The sequence below is a fragment of the Polypterus senegalus genome, chromosome 2, assembly GCF_016835505.1.
Source record: "Polypterus senegalus isolate Bchr_013 chromosome 2, ASM1683550v1, whole genome shotgun sequence".
NCBI classification, from domain to species: domain Eukaryota; kingdom Metazoa; phylum Chordata; class Cladistia; order Polypteriformes; family Polypteridae; genus Polypterus; species Polypterus senegalus.
The window spans coordinates 129,356,733-129,368,923 of record NC_053155.1 but is presented as its reverse complement, the minus strand read 5'-3'; the positions used below and the strand labels follow the sequence as shown (position 1 = coordinate 129,368,923).

The 12,191-nt window shown below is 34.8% G+C and overlaps 1 protein-coding gene across 2 annotated transcripts in view; it reads right to left on the bottom strand.

Annotated features, from left to right (window-relative positions):
• uvrag (UV radiation resistance associated gene) overlaps nt 1-12,191 on the bottom strand; it is a 331,183-nt gene that overhangs the window by 132,137 nt on the left and 186,855 nt on the right. For both annotated transcript variants that reach the window (XM_039744584.1, XM_039744585.1), the window contains one exon: nt 7,582-7,657. In XM_039744584.1, the coding sequence (XP_039600518.1) occupies nt 7,582-7,657 (76 nt within the window). The remainder of the gene's footprint in view (nt 1-7,581; nt 7,658-12,191) is intronic.

Below are 12,191 nucleotides of genomic sequence, written 5' to 3'. Positions count from 1 at the left end.
TATTTAACTCGGGTGCTTTCCATTTCTTCTGATCATCCTTGAGATCACCTTCATTTGAGTCCAGCTGTGTTTGATTATACTGATTGGACTTGATTAGGAAAGCCACACACCTGTCTATATAAGACCTTAAAGCTCACAATGCATGTCAGAGCAAATGACAATCATGAGGTCAAAGGAACTGCCTGAAGAGCTCAGAGACAGAATGGCAGAGTGGCATGGCACAGATCTGGCCAAGGTTACAAAAAAATTTCTGCTGCACTTAAGGTTTCCAAGAGCACAGTGGCCTCCATAATCCTTAAATGGAAGACGTTTGGGACGACCAGAACCCTTCCTAGAGCTGGCCATCCGGCCAAGCTGAGCTACTGGGGGAGAAGAGCCTTGGTGAGAGAGGTAAAGAAGAACCCAAAGATCACTTTGGCTGAGCTCCAGAGGTGCAGTCAGGAGATGGGAGAAAGTTGTAGAAAGTCAACCATCACTGCAGCCCTCCACCAGTCAGGGCTTTATGGCAGAGTGGCCAGTCGGAAGCCTCTCCTCAGTGCAAGACACATGACAGTCCGCATGGAGTTTGCTAAAAGACACCTGAAGGTGAAATAAGATTCTCTGGTCTGATGAGACCAAGATAGAACTTTTTGGCTTTAATTCTAAGCGGTATGTGTGGAGACAACCAGGCACTGCTCATCACTTGTCCAATACAGTCCCCACAGTGAAGCATGGCGGTGGCAGGATCATGCTGTGGGGGTGTTTTTCAGCTGCAGGGACAGGACGACTGCTTGCAATCGAGGGAAAGATGAATGCAGCCAAGTACAGGGATATCCTGGACAAAAACCTTCTCCAGAGTGCTAAGGACCTCAGACTGGGCCGAAGGTTTACCTTCCAAGCACACAGCTAAAATAATGAAGGAGTGGCTTCACAACAACTCTGTGACTGTTCTTGAATGGCCCAGCCAGAGCCCTGACTTAAACCCAATTGAGCATCTCTGGAGAGACCTAAAAATGGCTGTCCACCAACGTTTACCATCCAACCTGACAGAACTGGAGAAGATCTGCAAGGAGGAATGGCAGAGGATCCCCAAATCCAGGTGTGAAAAACTTGTTGCATCTTTCCCAAGAAGACTCATGGCTGTATTAGCTCAAAAGGGTGCTTCTACTAAATACTGAATACTTAGGACCATGTGATATTTCAGTTTTTCTTTTTTAATAAATCTGCAACAATTTCAAAAATTCTTTTTTTTGTCTGTCAATATGGGGTGCTGTACATTAATGATGGAAAAAATTAATTTAAATGATTTTAGCAAATGGCTGCAATATAACAAAGAGTGAAAAATTGAAGGGGGTCTGAATACTTTCCGTGCCCACTGTATACTGTATTAGGCCTGGGAAAGATAACGTGTTACTTTTTGTGTTTAACGTGGCCTTTTTAATGCGTTAACAAATATTGTCTTATCCAGGGCTGGCCACGAGGCAATCGTGTTAGGCAGTTCTCTGGTCAGGGCAGTATTTTAATGTAATTTATTTATTTATTTTTTTCAAAACAATAATACAAAAAAATGAAGTGTGAACCTAAAGAATTACATATGCATCCAGTAGTTATATACTATTTTTTAAAAATTTTGAGAAATAAAATTTTATTTAAACGTTTTAAATTACATGTTTCACATGTACTGGTACTGGTATTCACTTCACTGATTTATACACACCGACATAGGTGCCAGGAAGTGGGAGGAAGGGAGGTTTATGGTAGCCCTGGAGCAATACTAAAGAAAATTAGCATAGGTAAAAATTATTCTCTCTCTCTCTCTTTTTTTTTCATGTCATGTTTCTGCAAGAAGAATGATTCAACGATTCAATGAATTCATTCATACAAAATGTTTTCTTTGAGTCACATTGAAACCAAAATAAGTCTCTAGTACCTCTGTAGTTAACTCCCCACTTTGCTAGATAGCTTGCAGTGCTGACAAATTTCTGCTAAACAGAAGTGTAGTAATTATCCCTACCCATTATTCCATTTTGCAGTATCATTGCTAATTTATACAAAGAATGCAACATGACCACCCAAGTAATGCACAGTGTCAGTTTTTAAGCGAGATAGCTGTTACAGAGAACTGTTTTAGCATGCCAGGAGCAAAGCTGTAGGTAAAGCAGTGTTTTCCAGTTTTTTCTGTGGTGGCACACTTTTTGTAACTCAAAAAATCTCAGGGCACACCACAATTATATCAACCACAAAAGCAATAAATCTATAACCGTCCAAAGGGATGGGACTATCAGAGACACCTGCACACATAAAAAAATAAATAAATTAAAAAAAAAAAAACAACTTGGAGGTTGCCGTTTGCAGACACAGCACTTAGTAAGCACTTTGGACGCGGTGCAATATGATAATTAATACATTGGCCTTGTTTTCTTATTACTTTCCTTTCAACTTGCCTTTTAGGAAGGCATTCCAAATTCATGTTGTACTTGCTCAAGTAGTATTTTTTTAAAAGGTCAGATTTCAGGTCATTATTTCAGTTTAAACTATGCCATTCAATTTTTAAAAAATCATCAGTGTTAATTTTACACTAATTTTGTGATTCTGAGTATATTTTTTCACGATTTATGGATTTATTCTATGTTTGTATATTTTAATGTTAGATGCAATTACTTCCACGCAATTATGCAATTAATTAGTTAATTTTTTTAATCAATTACCAGCCGTTAAATATGCTGTATGTATATATATATATATATATATATATATATATATATATATATATACTGTATATATATATATATAAAATATATATATATCTATATCTATATATATCTATATCTATATCTAATATCATATCTATATCTATATCTACTGTATATCTATATCTATATATCTATATCTCTATATATCTAGATATATATCTACAGTATATATCTATATATATCTATCTATCTATATATATGTGTGTGTGTGTGTGTGTGTGTTTGTGTGTGTGTGTGTGTGTATTTATGTGAGTAATTTCTAATTTTTGTATCTTATCTCACCTTTGCATTCATATCACATCTGCATAGCATATGCATCAGGAAATGGCAATTAATAAGTATTAGCTTTTACGTAATCTGAATAGGCAATTCCTAAAATGCAGAGTTACAATACATTATGGACCTATATACAACACACTACTTGTGAAACATAAACCTACATAATATGCTGCTAGACTGATTTAAATCCTTGGTGCAGCCTGAGCCCATTAAAATTAGGAAATCTTTCAAGTCTGTCAGAACTAAGGCAAGGGAGCAATTACACCACTAAAGTACTGTTTCAACCAGCTTCACATGGCCAACAATACCCACTAGACTTAAATTATACTTTGAACTCAATATATTATAATTCCATTTCCAAATCACCTGTATTTAAAAATAACGATTCTCCATTTCAAGAAATTTTTTTAGATTTTAATCTTTGTATTTTCAGAGCCTAAAAGATTACCAGTTGTGTGTCACACAGCAGAAATTATCACATTAATCCATTAAATAAACCACTGTTAAAATTAGATTTGACATTGCTAGAATTGATATCTCATTTTGATATATTGCTACAAAAAGGAATAAAAATGTCTTTTTATCTTCAGAAATTTATGCTGCAATCTGAAAATGAATCAAATCATTTGTGCCTTTTGTTGTGTGTTTGTTCTTAACTACAAACAATACTGCATAAAACATTTATTGTTTGTTTATTGTTGTTTATTGAAACATTTATTGTGGATATTAACAAATAAATGATAATTTCCTCAGATTTAAGTAAAAGAAAATAAAAGGTTACCAAAAAACAGAACTAAAAATGTAAGTGAAGCCAAAAAAAAAAAAAAATAATCAAATAATCTAAGAAAAAAAAAATATATGGAATTGTTTGTGATCTATGATCAGGACAGGCTTAATTTCCCAGCAGTCCAGCTGTACATAACAAGTAAAGAAAAAGTATTAATAAATGGAAATTAAATCACCAGGAGTCTGTTTTTGCTAATACACAAAAATGTTTTGTGACAGAGTACTTGGCCCAAAGTACAGGTTTTAAGTAACATGGTGAAAAATTCTCAAAGGCAGAAAGAAATCAAACTGGTGAAAGGAAAAGCCCTCCACTAGCTTAAAAGGGTTTACAAATTATGTTTTTCTGTATCTTAATAGTGAAACAATACAGCTGTTTTTGCACAAATTCTCAAAAACAATGCAGAACTTGGATCCCAAGAATCAACAGGTCTGTTACCCTTTAACAGAAAAAGAAAAATAAATGTGTTAAGGGTACATTTCATTATGGTTGTTTGACTTAGACCAAGGATATGAGGTTATCTGTAGATGGCCAGAGTGGGTAACTGCTAGGGGATAGTTTCACTTATGCCCAGGTGGGTGCCAAGATTGTGAATGCAACAAGAGCCTCAGGCATTAAGTAGAGTTGCCAAAGTCAAAGGCTGGAGTGTGCCCAGAGGCTACAGGAAGCCATCTGCCAGATGCCTAATAGATATTTATGGGGGTTCCAGCCTAAATTGTTCATTTAGTTTTGATAAAAAAAATATCTTATTAGGAAAAAAATTACAGTATCTGTGTGGTAAATCTGTTAGCAAGTGAAAGTGGCTGAAAAAACACAAATCCATGAAGATAAATCTTAAGTTTACCACACTCATGCCATTTAGCTTAAAACTGAATTATTTTGATTATTGTACTCTCTTCATTTTATGTTTAAGATCTTTAATTTTATATACTGTATTTTGTGTTCTTGAAACATTTTGTTTAGGAATACAGGTGTTATCAATAAAACTGTTTTCTTCTGAATTTTCCTCTAAGATGTGGTAAATTATATAAAGTATTTTTAATGTCACTTCATGCAACAGAAATAATACTTGCAGCACATCTGAAATTAAAAATCTTAACTATTTAGATTCTTCACTATTCTCATATTAATATAGCACTACAGAGCTTGATGTAAGCTCCCTTAAATCCTGTCCCTCATTGAAAACACACTGAGACATGATGCAGAGGAAAAGAAGACGTTGTTTGGAAGTATTTTCTTCATATAGTAGAAGATTAATTACATGATCTGTGTTAGATAGGTAAAACGTAAAATAACAGTTCCCATCTTTTACATGTTTTAAATAAATTTTATAAAGATAATCCTCAGCCTTTAAAATATATTTTCCAAAAATTGAAGTAGGAAGATTTCACATTTATATCTTTACCAAAATTAAAAGCTACCTAGAAGGAAAGCTTTTTAAAAATTCCCATAAGATATATTGTTCACTTTTACAGAAAGGGCTTCTTCTTTAAAGTTGAGACAGTATATCCAATGATCGCTATCAATAAAAGTTCTCTGAACAGAACCACCTAATATTGTATTAATTACTCTAGCTATTCATCACAGAGCCCTGTTATAAGTCTGTTTTTAAATGATTTAAAGCTGAAATTAGGCAAAAAAATAAAACTAACAGCAGTGAGTGGTGAACCAGGTTCCTAACTAGAATATACATTATTAAATTAAGTTAAAACGAAATGCATAGCAGCACACGTGCAGAGTTGTCAAATAAATCTGATGTCTATCAGTATTTCCAGATGGAGAAAAAAACAAGTCGAATGAATCTGGATAGCCTGGTATGTAACCATAATCATGTTTTCATAATTCATGACATATATTTAGCTGAAATCAATTTCAAATAAAGGGTACTGTAGGTAAATTTCTTACAATCTGTCCTGAATCGATACTAGTTGTGGAGTTCAAAATTAACTTTAAGTTCTAATGGTTATTTGCACTTTATAGATTTTTTATCAATAGTGGAAACATTTAAAGCACATACAGTAGTTCCTAGTTTTTGGAATTCTTTTAAAATATGTGTAAAACAATTCAGAATCTATTGTTAGCTATTGTTTGCTAGCAGCAGGATTTACTAACTATCATTGGTACCCAATTTAACCAAATGATGGTCATGGTGGCCAGCATCGAGTGCAAGGCAAGAAACCAATTCTACAGTAGATTTAACATTTATTACATTGAATAAAAATAAAACATCTACATACGAATGTAATATTTTATATGCTTTAGATGTATAGAATATATTCAACTAATTCCCTGAAATTAACAGCATTGTGATACACTTGTAAGTGGTGCTGCCTCACAGATGCAGCATCCTCAGTTTGAATTTTGTGCCAGCCCTTGACTGTGTGAAGTCAGCACATTCTTGTGTTGTTTTTTTTTTTTCCTTTGTGTACTCTGGATTTCCACCCACATCAAGAAAGACATGCTGACTAGGAATGGAGTTTATAAGTTGTTCCTATGTGAGTATGTGCATGAGTGGGCCTGTGATGGATTTGCACCACACTCAGGGCTAGATTAAGCAGATTTGAGAATGTTAGGTAATAGTATAAAAGCTGAATTTATTTTAATTTTTGAAGCTTTAATTGCTTTTTTGCATTTTGTCTGAGACTGTTTTCATTTGTAGTTTTCTACAGTTTACAAGTCATTCTTGGACACCAGCGTAATATATACTCTCTTACAATCTGAAAAGTTTGGTCATGGAATATGCAAACATTTTAGCAGTTTTGACAATTCTTGTATTTTTAAATTTTACCTATGGGATTTCTGAGCATGTAAAAATTAATAATACTGAAAAGGTATACAGTATAATACAGTATGGCTTTTATAGTAGATTTAATTACTGATGCAGTTGACAACAAATTTTAATTGAAAAATACCTTCATTATATAAAAACAAGTAAAATAGCAAAACATTATAAAATTCATGTCAAAAAGAAACAGTGGCTATAGCAGTTTACAGATAATTTCCACACGTCAACAGACACAATATTCTAGTTTGGACAAGTTGGGACCCTAACTTTCAAAGAGAGAAATAAAGCTGCTGTTTAGATCTGGTCCTGTAATTGCTGGTATGGACTCAGGGATTCAATGGTCTCAGCTCTCTGGATGTAAACCTAAGTGAAGTTTTCAGAAGTTTTTCTCTGCTAGTAATTGAGTGGGGATTCAAAAGTAGACTTGAGGAAATGCTCTCAGGTATGTGAGAAAAAGCTCCAGATAAGACAGGTGACAAGTGAGATTTAGCCTTCCACACAAACTTGGGCTGGCATTACTACAGCAGTTGGACAGCATAATTTTGCATTAGCATTTAGCATATTACAACTCTCTATTATGCATTCATTTCAAGATATAACTTTTATCTGGTCTATTATCAGACCAACTTATAAAGTTACAATACACTATGCAACAAACAATACAATGAGGTTTTTCAATCATTAAATTAGTTTAATTACACAACATGCTACACACAATATATTACCATTTATTTGCTTACAATCCTGTGGCTAATTTAATTTTACATACACTGCAGCATAACAGAAACATTATCAATATGTGCTCAGAAATCCACCACCAAATACTGTATACAATATACCAGCTGTTGCAAAATTCATTTAATCTTATCTTTAATGCATTTTCCAGAATTCAGTTATACTTGGGACCTATTTGTACATCCTAAAAGGCACACTATGCATATAAGGCACCCTGTGAAATTCTAATAGCAGATGATATTTCATAAACAGCTAATAAGACTTACCTGGGCTATATTTTTGTTCAATAAATAAACACCATATTCAAACTGAAAGCGTTCTCCTCGTGGATGCAAAGGAAATCTAAAAGAAAAAACATTGAAATAAAAATTAAAGGGCTGTTTTTAAAATATCTTACATATTAAAATATGTACAATATATTAATAATAAACAAAGCCTATTCTGAAAAATCCTTTTCTTAGAACTGTAAAGTAGGTTTTATATTTACTGTATGAATCTACATTTTCAAACAAAACCTGTGCAAGCAATTAATTGTGTGTTGAATTTACATTATTAGTCTTTAATTTTCTTGCTGTTCTGTGATAGCCCTATACTCTGTGCAGAGTTAAGGCTCCTGCTCTGTTTGCATGTATTCCTCTGGCTTCTTTTTACATTCTGTCACATTGGTTAGTGACTTTGCATTATCTGTTGGGAGTAAGCATACTGCTGTGTGGTCTGTGACAGACTAGTGACTCATCTAAGGATGGTCCTTACCTTGCACCTATTCCTGGAGAGACAGATTTAGGCTCTATGTGACTGTCAGTTACAAGTGTAAACTACCGTGTTAGCCATTATGGATGTAATGAGAAATCAAGCAAAATGATACCTTTTATTGGCTAGTTAGGTGTCATTTTGCTTGACGTCTCATTGCAATGTAAAAGTGATGAAAACAGGTGCATTTTCAGTTGTACTATTATTTTTAAATTAAATTTTTTAATACCTGACATAACATGTTATGGCAGATGGCCGGGACGCCCTTTTAACACTGGGTCCAGGGGAGCAGCCATAGGATGCACACTATGTCCCCGTGGAACGTGTGGTGGCAGCCCTTCTGGGTTACATCGGGGCCACAAGCGTGGGTCTTCAGGGCTCATCCTTGTTGGGCTCCATGGCCACCACCGGGAGGAGCTGCACAGCTTAAAGAGCCCATGTGGGCTGGAATGCAGCATTAATTAGGTTAATTATTACCTGAAGCACTTCTGGATGGGCTATAAGAAGAGCGTGCAGCCACTGTTCGAGGCGCCAGAGTCGGGGGGAGGAGGACAAACCTGCTTGGGCGGAGTGGGGGAAGAAGAGAGTGATTTTTTGGGTGTTTTCTTTTGTTTGTGTTTTGGGGACTGTGTAGGGCCTGTGGAACAAAGGATGACGTGCCTCATGTCTGAAGAATACAAAAATAAATATTTTTGTTCATATTCACCTGTGTCTCTGTTGTCAGTCTGCTTCGGGTCGGCACCAACCAAGCGCTTATTCCACAATGTTTATACAGACCTTCAGTAAAATAATTCTTGATGATTAACTAAACTTCCTATGGCGAATTTCTGATCTAAGCTGTGTGGAGGCGTAGAGGTCTTTTTAACATAAGGTCAGAAACCTCACCCATACAGAGAAAAAGAACCAAACAAGCATGCCTTCAGGATGTTTACAAAATACAAAACATCATGAGAAAAACATACAGAGACACAGTGAAAACATGAAAACTCCACCCAGACTGTGTCGATGTCAGAATTTCTTGGAGCTAACCACTTTAATACCATGCCTCCATAAGAGAAAATCGGGAATTATAAACTTTAACTAGGACAGAATTCTAGCCATACATAGAAAAAAATGACAATTTCAAAATATACATTTTGGAGACACAACACTTGTTCCCATCCAAAAGGCCAAGAAACAAAAACCAATCAACTTATCCAGATGTCCAAAGAAAGAAACTTCTGAGATTGAAGATTAGATGAAATGCAGTGAAGATGCAATGAACATGACGATAATGGGGATACTTTTTTATGGTTATCACATAAACAGTACAACATTTGTACTTCAATGTATGACATTATTCATAGGGTGTTTATTTTCTTGTGTGGTATTAAGGAGGTAACCTGGCTTATTTGCTACACTTGGTGTTCTGTCAACTTAGAAATATTTTTAATGTCCCTTTATATAAGCTGCAATTTTGTGGTAACATAGCTGACCACAAATACCTGGAAGACAGAAAATATCTTTACATAAACATCAGTATGTGTAAAGACCCAAATCTAATATGTTAAACTGTGCATGCAAATTGGGATATTTTAATAAGTCAAGCAGACTCCTTTTGAAAATTTACTATTTTAAAACAAGCAAAAGCTGTTGAAAGCAATTTTAAGATTATACAACAAAACCAAAATAAACAAACAAGCAAAAAAAGACATTCAGCTGGATACTGTCTGGGCTCAAATTAGGAATGAACTTCACTACTGTTTTATTATGTACAGAGCTTTTAATACTTGCTTTTTGATCACAGTTTTGGCTACAAATCACTCAAGAGTCCAACAGTGATAATTTGTTCATCCATCATTTTTTTATACCTATAGTTACTTTTTAAACTATTTTTGTTAGAAAATAGGTCTCTTATTTAGAAATTTTAGCAACATGGAATCCTTTCTAAATATGCCCATCTAAAGGAATTGGAAGATTTTAAGAGGAGCGATTGCAGTATGTTACAATACAGAGAATCTTCCAAAACAAAACATTGTTTTCTTTGTAGTGTACAGTACTTCTAATATTTTTAAAAACACTGAGCACCTGGGAGTTCAATTAACATGAATATACTTGAATGACACTATATCATTTTAGAAAGCACACCATGCATGGTGAACTGCATATTCCACATAAACGAGGACAGAATACACTAAGAGTTTTCTGCAGATGCAGTGATATGTAGCAGTCAAAAAATGTTAACATAAAAATATAATCAACTAATTAATACTGACACTGTTCAATGTTTTATTGCTTTATATCTGCTATGCAGCACATGCAGTTGTTTAGATACTACAATAAGCTAGTATTTATAAAGACTACGTGATAACTTCATAAATATGTTTACTTTCAGCCTAGTGTCTTTTTAATATACATATGTAATAAAAAGCTGCATACAGAAGTACATTAGCTACAAAGCAATCACACTGAGGAGACTTTTCAGTTTTAATTAAGTATTATCATTTTTTTCTTTACTAATTTGTGCTATAAAATGGACTTTACCAAGTAATATGACATGTACTGATATTATGATTATTCTCCCCGTCTCTCAGAAAACTGGTATTGACTGTGTACTACTTATTGTTAAGTATGCTAAACAGGTGGAATGTCATTACCAGTGATTTTATGTGTGTTTTTCCTTAACTAAATCAATGAACCACAAACCCACAGGGTTTATTGGGAGACAACAGAAAATAGAAGAGGGCAAAGTGTTAGAGGCAACTTTTCACCTAATAGCATTTTGTGTGGTTATATAATTCATAGCCTTTGGAACAAAATTCAAACTGAATGACAGCATGGTAAGAGTTGTTGTCAAACACACAGATACAAGTTTCACTGTTCTTTGTAATAGGGATGTTGCAATACCAGTGAAATTTTAGGATACAGCACAGAAACCCCATTCATATTATTAAAAGTACCCCCATTATTCAAGCGAACAATATAGTGTCTTCTTTTGAAAGTGAAGATAAAATATATAAATACTAATACAAGCACCAGTTTTAAAATAGTTGAATGTCTATTAACACTAGAATTACCAGAGTCTATGAAAAAACTTGTAGATCTGGCCCACCTTAAAACCGTTCGCACCTCTCCGCCAGCGTCTTTTGTCATCTAAATGTGCTGATAAAGACAAACTGCAAGCAGCCGGCTATTCCATCCTCCAACTGGCTTAGAACGTGCACAAACTTCTCCTAGCTCATGCTTTGATTGATTATCTGGGAGTGAAGTGGAGTTTTAGAGTGGAAATAATAGATCATTATTTGGAACACACGCATTTCATGTGTGTTCTGTTTCTACAGTAATCTGTGTAAACACATTTTTAAAACAGAAACTTTTTCATATTTTAGTAATAAATGTTATAAAATGTAAGCATAAACTATAAAATGTGTGAAGCTTGAAGTCAAAAGATCAAATAAACACTTTCACAAAAGGATCAAGAACAATACAACAGCTTCCATGGCGTACTGGTAAGATTTGCTGACTTAGAGAGCAGCAGGCTTGCCGAGACTGAGTTTGATTCCCCGCTGGGGAGAAAGTGTTATTTTTTTTTTATTTTTAACCTTTGCCGCTCTGCCTGCCTGAACTCCCTGTCAATCTGTATAGTAATAACAGTAATTTTATTATTATATAGCAGCTTCCCTGTCTGCCCACCACATAGTGCCTTTCCTTCCTATCGATCTATCCCCTTAGCTGTTTTTTTATATATTTATCATACGGTGCCTTCCCTGTTTATTTATATATCTTGTGACTTCTCTGCCTGTCTGTCTGTCTGTCTGATTGCATATAGCGCTGAACTTACTGCTCTGTATTCTGTTCTCTGTATGTCCTGGAGTACAAAAGAAACACCACCATACAGCAACATGTGGGGACTGGCAAGATCGGGGGGGTTTGGAACACGCAGTCACTGATTACAAACCGCAAGATGAAAGAAAGAGACAATATATGTGAAAACATCATCGCACTAATGCAATATTATTTGAAAACAAACAGCAGCAGATTGGGTTTGAATATACGCCCGATCTGACACTGTTTGTTTTCAAATAATATTGCATGTACTGTGCGTTGAAACTGCTGCACTGAATAAGCTCACACCTTCTGTAACAGC